Source organism: Emys orbicularis, chromosome 4, assembly GCF_028017835.1.
Source record: "Emys orbicularis isolate rEmyOrb1 chromosome 4, rEmyOrb1.hap1, whole genome shotgun sequence".
Classification (NCBI taxonomy): Eukaryota; Metazoa; Chordata; order Testudines; family Emydidae; genus Emys; species Emys orbicularis.
Window position 1 is genome coordinate 78420883 of NC_088686.1, and position 10327 is coordinate 78431209.

The following is a 10327-nucleotide window of genomic DNA, read 5'->3' on the forward strand; positions in this document are numbered from 1 at the left end:
TATCTGAAATGTCAGTGTTGTAATCGTGGGGGGTACAGACCCAAAAGAGGGTGGGGGTAGGGGGGGTGTTGCAAAGCTGTTGTAGAGGGGGTCACGGGATTGTCACCCTCACTTCTGTGAGCCCAGCTGTGGAGCTTCCTGCAGCAGGCGGTACCCGGAGGTGGGTCTCATCTCCCCCCAAGAGCAACTGTGTAGGGCAGGGGTAGACAACCTATGGCACGCGTGCCGAAGGCGGCACACAAGCTTATTTTCAGTGGCACTCACACTGCCCGGGTCCTGGCCACTGGTCCGGGGGGCTCTGCATTTTAATTTAATTTTAAATGAAGCTTCTTAAACTTTTTAAAAACCTTATTTACTTTACATACAACAATAGTTTGGTTATATATTATAGACTTACAGAAAGAGACCTTCTAAAAACGTTAAAATGTATGACTGGCACGCAAAACCTTAAATTAGAGTGAATAAATGAAGACTTGGCACACCACTTCTGAAAGATTGCCGACCCTGGTGTAGGGGATGAGGAAGTCCCGTGCCTCCCCAGCCCGGGGACTACCAGCTGGAGCCTGGGGAACAGTAGGAGACCCCAGCTCGAGTGTCCCCAGCCCTGCTCCTCCCTCTCCCCTCCAATAGCTAGATTTCATGGGGGAGAGCTTATTTCATGGTCCATGACACATTTTTCACGGCCGTGAATTTAGTAAGGCCCTACATATAGTATAGCTTCCAGCACTGTGTAGTTACAAGTGAGTTGAACAATGGGACTTTTATTACTTGGAGAGTCTATTCCACATATTAAAAATCTCACCATAAGGAATATTTTCTGATATTTATCTTACATTTCCTATTTCTGAATTTCATCTCCTTACTCCTACTTATACCTCTTGGACCACTTAAACATTTTCTCCCTCTCCTTGATATTTACAAGTATCATCAGGGAGGAAAGATGGCTTTGTGGCTAAGGTTATAACTTGGGACTCCAGAGGCCTGGGTTCAATTCCTGCTCTGCCACAGAAATCCTATATGACTTTAAACAAGTCCCTTAGTTCTCCATCTGTAAAAGCGGGCTAACAGTACTTCTCTACCCACAGTGGTGGTGTAAGAATAAATATATCAATAACTATGAGGCACTCAATGACAAGGGTGACAGAAATACCTTACATAAAAGTATCTGTGAAATGCAAATATCCTTCTTTCCCTACATCCTCTAAAATGTAATTCTCCAAGATGCTCAGCCACTTTACCACAATCTGCCTACAGCCAACAATTGTACTGATCTGCTCAGCTGAGTCACTGACACATACACCTGCATGAGAATGCTAAGGTCAGAGCAAGTATCTGGTATTATGGACACTAACAATCTGTGGCAAACAGGCAGCATCATCTATTGGACTGAACTGGGAACTGAGTCAATACTCCTTGATTATATTCCTGTCTCAGCTCAACTCATTCCATGACCTTATATAAGTCACAACCTCTCTATGACTCTGTTTTCCCCTTGTAAAACACGTATAACATCTATCTTACAGGGACGAGCTTGTGTAATTAACGTACATAAAGCATTTTGCATTTAACTACCACCTTTCATCCAAAGATTTCCAAGTATATTTATAGGTCTGGACATATGTAGGGTCAGCAGAATTCATGAATCTCTCACTTCAATGAATTTAGCTATGGTTGAGCAGGAAGCTACAAATTTGCACTATGCTTTTATCAGAAACTTGTCTTAACTTGCAAGAGCAGGGGAATAAAATTGAACTCTGCAGGAATTTAAATCATCATTGTGTGTTGAGAAAGCAGGGAGAACAAAGTAAAATGAAATTACTTACAGTGGAATTTGGCCAGCTACTGAAGTAAGCACCCCTGCTCTTGTGGAAAGTACCATGGGATCTTTAATGAACAGGTGGTCTGGACCTCAGTTTTTCTTTTCACAGTATTTACGCAGTCCATGCTCGGGAGACCCTGACCCTTGTGGGCACTGAAGATCCCATAACATCTTTCACAAGAGCATGGATGTTAACATAACATGCCAGAGAAATTCCAGTGTGGGTAACTAAATTCTGCCTACTCAAGTGTTCTTCTACAATTGCAATCATATGCAGTGTTCTTAAATTCCTGACCTAAACTACACTGTAGTACTGTTAAACAGCTGCTCTTCAGCAGATTTAGTTGTGCCAGAAATGGATAAAATTATCTTTGCATATTCAGTATTTAAGTATTCTGAGCATTATATAAATGTCAGTTATTGTATTTTTAGTGCAAAAAATCAGCGAGCTGAATGAACTGAACTTTAATAATATGAGAATATGCAGAATGCTTCTACTCCCAACCACACTTCACACACATACACAGGCAGTGGACACATATGAACTCATGTATAGATTTAAATGCTATATTCAGGCTATTTTACCTGTCTCTGCATCTCCTCAATCTGCCGCTGAGGAATGCTTTGCAGAATGCTGTACATTTCAGGCATCTTTTCTTCAGGTATCACAACAGAGGCTCTAAATGCAAAACAGTGAGGGGAAAAAAGTATAAAAATGCCACATGAGAACATACCAATAGTCCATCTAAACTGGTATCATAACGTGCTACGCTCTTGAGGTTTCAGAGGAAGGCATAAGCCCCTGTAATGCAATTAATTATTCAATACTAGATCATTGGGGAATTTCTTCATGACCCCAGCTGCTCAACCTAAGGGAAATGCCCAAAAACTCTGTGGGGTGCATTTGCAGAAGAGCAGCTGCAAGTGGCTACATAGAGGAGTGTGGTCTAATGAATTAAGTATGGACTGAGAGCCAAGAATTCCTGTGTTCTAATTCCAGCTCTGTCAATGACTTGGTGTAATTCTGAATAAATCATTTAGGGGAAAAGAGTGTTAAGTATGTAAACTTGAATGCATGCAAAATCTCTGCCGTGACTCAGTCACTCACACCTGTAAAATGGGGATACTTCTTTCCCTCACAGGGGTTTGGGAGATGTAAACTACTAGAAGTAAATTTAAACAGCTTGGGTGCAAACACAAGTGTGAAAAGGCCAATAATTTTTGTTCTATAGATTAATATCCTGAGCTGCAAGAATCAGGAAATCCAATACCAAGAATTGGACAAGTATCAGAGGGGTAGCCGTGTTAGTCTGGATCTGTAAAAAGCAACAGAGAGTCCTGTGGCACCTTTAAGACTAACAGATGTATTGGAGCATAAGCTTTCGTGGGCTTATGCTCCAATACATCTGTTAGTCTTAAAGGTGCCACAGGACTCAAGAATTGGACAGTCTGTGCTGCTCTCCACCCCCCTTTTGTCCCCTCTCATTTTCCTGCTCCATTACTTCCTATGCTTGGATGCATCCATAGGGTGGACTTCAACTGCCCTGTTGTCAGCATTCTCAATGCAGCCCCCTGCATATTCTGTTCCTTCACTTCTAGATTGTGAGGTTTCAAGTGGTTTGAATTTATTGCACATCACCAAGTGGCATGCATACCTTACACAGGTATGGAGGGTGCAAACCAATAAATACGAACCTCTTCCAGTCCAGAACTTCAGAGAAAGGCAAAATATAGGAGTCAGCAATAACAATAGGGACACAGCCAGCCTGAAGTACATCACTTAGCACAGCTTGTCCCAGGCGAGCACCACGCAGAACGATGCAGAATGTGGCTTCCTGTCAGTGAATAGCAACCACAAACAAAGATGAAAAAAGGAACAAATATTACATCCCTATAATTTATATATTCATTCCCCTCTGAACACAGAGGTTAAAGGAAAACATCACTCAAGTTTGCTCTCTGCCATCATCATGTTCTGAGTGATCATCAGACTCAAAATAAATGTGCAACTTTATTCTGCACTGGCCACTGGGTGTAAGGTGAAAAATGAGGACAGGATGAACTAATAGGGCTTTTCCATATTGTGTTTTAGTGATCCCATGTCAGAAGTTTAATCCATCAGGAAAGACAAAAGAATGCCAAACCCTTTACAAATTTAACATCTTAATGGCTGACTATGATCATGATTAAGGCTATGATTATGTCACGGAGGTCACAGAAGTCACGGAATCCATGACTTCCAGAGACCTCCATGATATTGGGGCACCGCAGCAGCCCAGCCACCGCCGGCAGCAGGGGACCCTCCCGCAGCAGCCCAGCTGCCATGGGCAGTGGGTTTCCCCCCCCCAGGCCTTCAGGGCAGTGGGGGAATCCCCCCACAGCTCCCAACCACTGGGTGGGGCGGGGAGCCACAATTCCCAGCCACTGTATGCAGCGGGGCAGGTTGCGGAACCCTCTTCCCTCCCCATTTTGTCAGGGATGTTTTTAGTAAAAGTCAGGGACAGGTCACAGCTTCGGTGAATTTTTGTTTATTGCCCGTGACCTGTCCCTGACTTTTACTAAAAATATCCATGACAAAATTGAAGCCTTAATCATGATTATTCAACTGATACAATATATAAATGCTCTGGAATGTCAGTGGAGACACTCTGAGAAACAATTTTCCCTGTGTTGATATATGCATTAGAAAGAAAGAAAAAAAAAAAGTACTATATAACACTGTTCAAAAATAACTGATGTTTGTTAAACGCTAGGGAACTGGTTCAGGGACTGTAGAGGGTCAAAGATTTTTCATCTCTAGGTCATTGGTTCAAAGCTAGCTCAGGATGTTAGTAAGTTACTATCTGATGTCTGTTCTATGGCCTATGTACAAAGAGTTTTCTGGTTACAATCCTGTTTCCAGAAGACAGTATCCACAGAAACCACCATTCCTATTGGCATTGACAACTTGGTTGGCAACAAAAGCAGAGAAACTGAGAACCAAGTAGGACATGAAGGCGAAATATTCTTTCACCTTATAGGTGGCCTTTGCAGGGCAGGGATGAGGTACAGTGGCTAGGCAGCATTGGTGAAGCTTGCACTGCTGCTGATGTATTAGTACTGCACTAACAGGACTTTGCTCCCCAGGGCTGTCAGTCTGGCTTTCTCCAGCACCAAAAAAGGTCACTCAAAAATTGTTTATAGATTTATTTATTAAGAAAGGATCTAGTGAATCTATTATCCAAGAGCCCAAGAAAAGAGAAGGAACACAGTATGTGAGGAGGCATATAGACTTTAAGGCCAGAAGAAACCATCATGATCGTCTAGTCTGGCCTCTTGCACATCACAGGACACAGAACCTCACTCATCCACTCCTGTAATAGGCTCATAACCTCGGGCTGAGCTACTGAAGTCCTCAAATCTTGATTAAAGGCTTCAAGTTACAGAGAGTCCACCACTTACTCTAATTCAAACCAGCAGTTGACCTGTGCCCCACATTGCAGAGGAAGGCAAAAAACCCAGGGTCTCTGTCAATCTGACCTAGGGGGAAATTATTTTCCAACACCAAATATGCCAATCAGTTAGACCATGAGCATGTGGGCAAGGCCCACCCACCAGACACATAGGAAAGAATTCTCTGTATTAATTCAGAGCCTTCTCCATCTAGTGTCATATCTCTCCCATTGGAGATATTTGCTAACAGTTGTCATGGATGGGCCATGAGCCACTGTAGGCAACTTCATCATACCATCCCCTCCATAAACTTATCAAGCACAGTCTTGAAACAAGTTGTTTTTTGCTCCCACAACTCGCCTTGGAAGGCTGGTCCAGAACTTCACTCTTCTGACGGTTAGAAACCTTTGTCTAATTTCGAGCTTGAACTGGTTGGTTGCCAGCTTATATCCATTTGTTCTTGTGTCAACACTGATCCTTAACTTCAGTAACTCCTCTCCCTCCCTGGTGTTCATCCCTCTCTTGTATTTATAGAGTGCAATCATATCTCCCTTCAGCCTCCATTTTGTTAGGCTGAACGAACCAAGCTCCTTAAGACTCCTCTTGTAAGGTAGGTTCTCCATTCCTCTGTGATCCTAGTAGTCCTTCTCTGCACCTGTTCCAGTTTGAAGTAATCTTTCTTGAACATGGGTGACCAGAAATGCACACAGTATTCCAGATGAGGTCTCACCAGTGCCTTGTACAATGGTACAATATTCATATGAGACTATCCATTCAGGGCATCCAATTTGCTTTCTGAAGGGGGCAGTTAAATATGAGAACTAGGATTTAAAAGTCTTTGCTGTCCCCTCACTTGCTTCCCAACAAAGCTGTGAAACCTATGTTCATATCAGAACACTGCTGAGCAGTCCTAAAATCTCAGCCAAGAGAAGATTGTAAAACAGGATGCATTAGCAACCCAGCAGTCCAGGAGTCTGTTTAATAAAAGCAACAGTAAAGGGAGTGCAGGATCAAATCTCAGACTGCTTTGGGGAGGATGGAGGAAAAAGGAGCAAAACACATTTTAAACACCTACTCGATAGATCACAGGGCAGCAGGTGGAAGACTTTGGGTAGGTCTGGGGGAATAAGAAAAGAGCCCCAGATGTGGACACACATGCTCATCTGCCCAGATAACCATTTTTCCTGTCTAGACAAAAGTTACTATAAATATATCTCCTCATATCATTGCTGTTATCAGCCAGACATTCCAAAGGGAGATGCAGGGCTCTGCAAAGGAAACTATTTTAACAATCTCTGCATGTGCCAGCTCTCGAGTTAAAAATTATATATATCTATCCCCCCTCCTGCTATCCTTGAATGATACAGTCTTCATTAAAGAAGCAAAGTGAAGAGAAATCTTTTTTTTTTTTCTGGATGAAGGTTTACAACTCAGAACAACCCTTCCCTTCCTCTCACCCTCCTCCACTCGGAATTTTAAACATCTTTCCTACAAAATGTAACAGAACTGGAGGAAAAACAACAAATGCACAGCAGAAAAACAAATTTATCATAATTTGTTGAAGTTCAATGATGGATTACATGCTGGTGGCCAGAGATGGAATGCAGTGGAATATTCCCCAACTGGCCAAAGGTATAGCTGGCTTCACCACACTGCATGCTAAAGTACTTCTACTCTGTATTGGGGGCTTGCCAGAAGACACAGAAGTCTGAGAAAGCTTATCTGGTTTTATCTTCATATCATTGACACATCAAAAGCCCTCTGGAAGTTGGGCCAAGGCCATCAAATACATTTCACCTAGATGTTTCCATAGTTGCATGCTGTCAAATCTTCTCTCTCAGTTTGTCATGGGTACACAGGGCACTGTGTGGAATTGTTTTTCAAACACTAAACTGCATACCCCTTTAATCCCTGTATATCCCTTCAAGTTCATAACACACTTTTAGTCCTTCGAGTTCAATGAGGATAACTGTAAATTAGAATATAATTTACTTTTAGGATACTGTTTAATGCAATAGACTTTTCATTTTCAAATTCTTCCAGCAATTTCACTGAACATTAAGGAAGCGTGCTATCGAAACTAAACAAAAACTCTTTGCTAAGTTAAGCATCATTGGGTCTGTGGGGCTATGCAGGTTAAGCAGCCTTACCTGAAGCACCTGAGGGTAATCAAAGACCTGGTTCTTGTGACAACGTTTACGAACAGAAGGAACTCCCTCGGACAGATTTGTGCACTTGTCCAGGATCAGCACAGACTCTCCGTTCTCAGCTTGAAGAGCCTCCAAGTCAGAACGGTATTCCGGGTGAAGAGCCATTTGGGATGACAGGATGAAGTACCTACGAGGACTGAAAAGTGGAACCAAGGTGACCTGACATTTCCAGGAGTTTGCTCTCTAAAGAGTCTGGAACTCATTTCCTTCTATCTGGGCCCAGCAGAGTCCAGATTTACTTATCTGATGGACACACTTCAAAACTCAGCTTTTTTCCTCCAACGTTTGGGGACAGAACAGGATGAGAGTTGGAAGGAGTTATTAACTAACTGATATCACATAATTAAGATTTGGCCAGATCTAATTATTATTGTATGGATAACAAGAAGTAGAGATAAGCTCCTCAAAGCGACGTACAGATTATTGTAAATTTTAAGTCTTGAAAAGGGTGCCCAAAAGCTTGAGATGGGCAACTCTTCATCTGTTTCATAAACTGAAACAAAAATAACTTTGCAACATACTGAGAAAGCCTCTGATGCAAGACTATTGCAGTATGTGTTCACTTGGTTATATTTTACATGATGTTAGTGTTTTATTGTAAAGCACCCAGAACACTTTGGATGACTGATGCTACGTTCTTCTGCTTGTAGATATTTTAGTTAATTTTATATGGATGAAAGGTGCGGACAGCCCTGGCACCCTATGTTGATCCACAGAATAGATACAGTAAGGGCAGTAGTTAGATAAGTTCTCTGCACTGACTCAGCCTTGTGCCTTTGTGTTATCCTAGAAGGACCACTTATAGGACAGAGGTCTGAGTTTAGCATCATAGCCCCATTCAGCCATTGACCTCTGCTGAGATTAAATAATTTATATTTATAATGTAAATTGCTAACGTGTTAGATAACTTATTTTAATATCAACATATTCAAAAATGTATTTTAACAGCTCAGGTCAAAATGCAGGGATATAGTCTCAAGTTAGCTGTTCATGTCTTTAAGCTGTGCAGCTCGTTCATGCTGGAGTACAGCACACTGCACCGAAAACAGTCCTAAAATTTATTCTGATCCTTCATTTAAAGATCAGCTAACACAGACTACTCCACTATGTCTGATGCAAGGAGATACACAGTATGTGTGTCGTCCCCCCCTCCCCCCCCCACGCTGCCAAGAAAACTCAGGAAATATGAGGCCTCTATTTAAGATTCCAATTTCCCTTCACTTGATGGCTGGCTTGCTTTTTTTTTTTTTTTTTTTTTTTTTTTTTTTAATATACAGCTCTGAAGCACACACATTATAAAGCTGAACTCTGCCCCACCCACCCTCCTTACCATCTCCACACCAGCAGTTTTGGCTGCTCCAATTAGACAGTTGAGTTACATGGACTTTTTTCTTTGTAATGCTATTTTTGTAACTCGCAGAGGCTTGCTGGAATATTTACTCCTGGCATCACTGAATTTATAACTCTGTTTTAGGCAACTAAACTATAAAGAAACTAAATCACAAATTCTAAATCCAGCTCTCTAAAGGAAACAAAAATAAAATTTACCTTACAAGCCAGCACAGCTGTTGGTAAGTGCTAATAATGGCAATGGCCAGCCAGAAGTTGCACAAGGTTGTTCATTTTTATGCTTTAATGGTTTAAGACGAAAAATTCTGGCATAACATTGTCAACATCCCATGACACCAAAACCCTGTGATCCAAGTCTTGCTATAAATGGATGTAAAATCCTAACATATACCAAGCCTGACAGTTTAGAATAATGATATATAATTGTATCTACCGACCTACGATTGAATTTTGACCAGCTCTCTTTTGTCATTTTTTCCCCACTCCCACCACAAAAGAAAAATAGAACTCATGGTGACCAATTGTTTTTAAAATTACATCAATGATTGGCCACCAGATGACGCTCTACCCAAGCTGTAGCCCACCAACTCTGCCAATAATCAGTGTGCAATGATACACGGTGGTTGCAAAATATTCACTAAATCAGTGACTGAGGCACTTGCACTTGATCCCGATACACATCTGTTCTCTCATGCACTGCAACTAGCCATGCCACCTGGCTGATCATGTGGGACATGAACTATGAAGAAGTCTGTACTAAAGAGAGAAACCATAGATGCTGAGGTCTACCCGATTCATTTTGTTTCCTAGATATGAATATGATGTTCTCTCCCTCTGTGCTTAAGGTAACAATTTATCAAACGCCAAATGGGATTCACTTAAGTGTCACTGCATTGTTCACATACAAGAATATTTGAAGCAATGAGAAAAACATGTACATGATTACCGCTCCGGGTTGTCCTGCAATCATTCGTTTACCTTAGAGTTTGAGGTGACCTGAAATTCAAAATAATGCAGGTTTACAGCCCTCAAAAGACAATAGCAAAAACACTGACATTATCAGCAGAAGAGATTACTGACATGTAAGGTAAACTTCTGATCTGAAGTTGACAGCATCCCTTTAACCACTTGGGTGCTGCCTCAAGTACCCAGGGTACACAGGTTAAAAATGCATCATTGTTAGCACCGCACTATGTAGCAGATATTTCATATGTGAAGGGACAACTTTTGACAGGGAGTGATCATCACACAAAGGACTGAAAGTTTCTGGGTCATATTCATGGCTCCATATCGGTTTTACTGTGACATGTGAACAACTCACTTAAGCTTACTGCCTCAGTTTACTCATCTGTTAAATAGGAATAGTGACAGGCAAGTAAGGCCTCATTGTCGAGTGCTTTCGGCTGCTCAGATAAAAAGGTATTATGAACACAATATTTTTTTTAAAAATCATAGATTAATAGATTTTAGGCCAAAAAGGACAGTTAAATCATCTAGTCTGACCTTCTGTATATTA

At 41.6% G+C, this 10327-nt stretch overlaps 1 protein-coding gene across 1 annotated transcript in view; it reads right to left on the reverse strand.

The window, feature by feature from the left end:
- The window catches only part of EXT2 (exostosin glycosyltransferase 2), a 109642-nt gene that overhangs the window by 81062 nt on the left and 18253 nt on the right, over window positions 1-10327 (reverse strand). Inside the window, exons 5-7 of the mRNA XM_065403525.1 lie at window positions 7402-7597; window positions 3515-3654; window positions 2405-2498 (exon numbers count right to left, since the gene is read on the reverse strand). Coding sequence (XP_065259597.1) covers window positions 2405-2498; window positions 3515-3654; window positions 7402-7597 — 430 coding nt within the window. The remainder of the gene's footprint in view (window positions 1-2404; window positions 2499-3514; window positions 3655-7401; window positions 7598-10327) is intronic.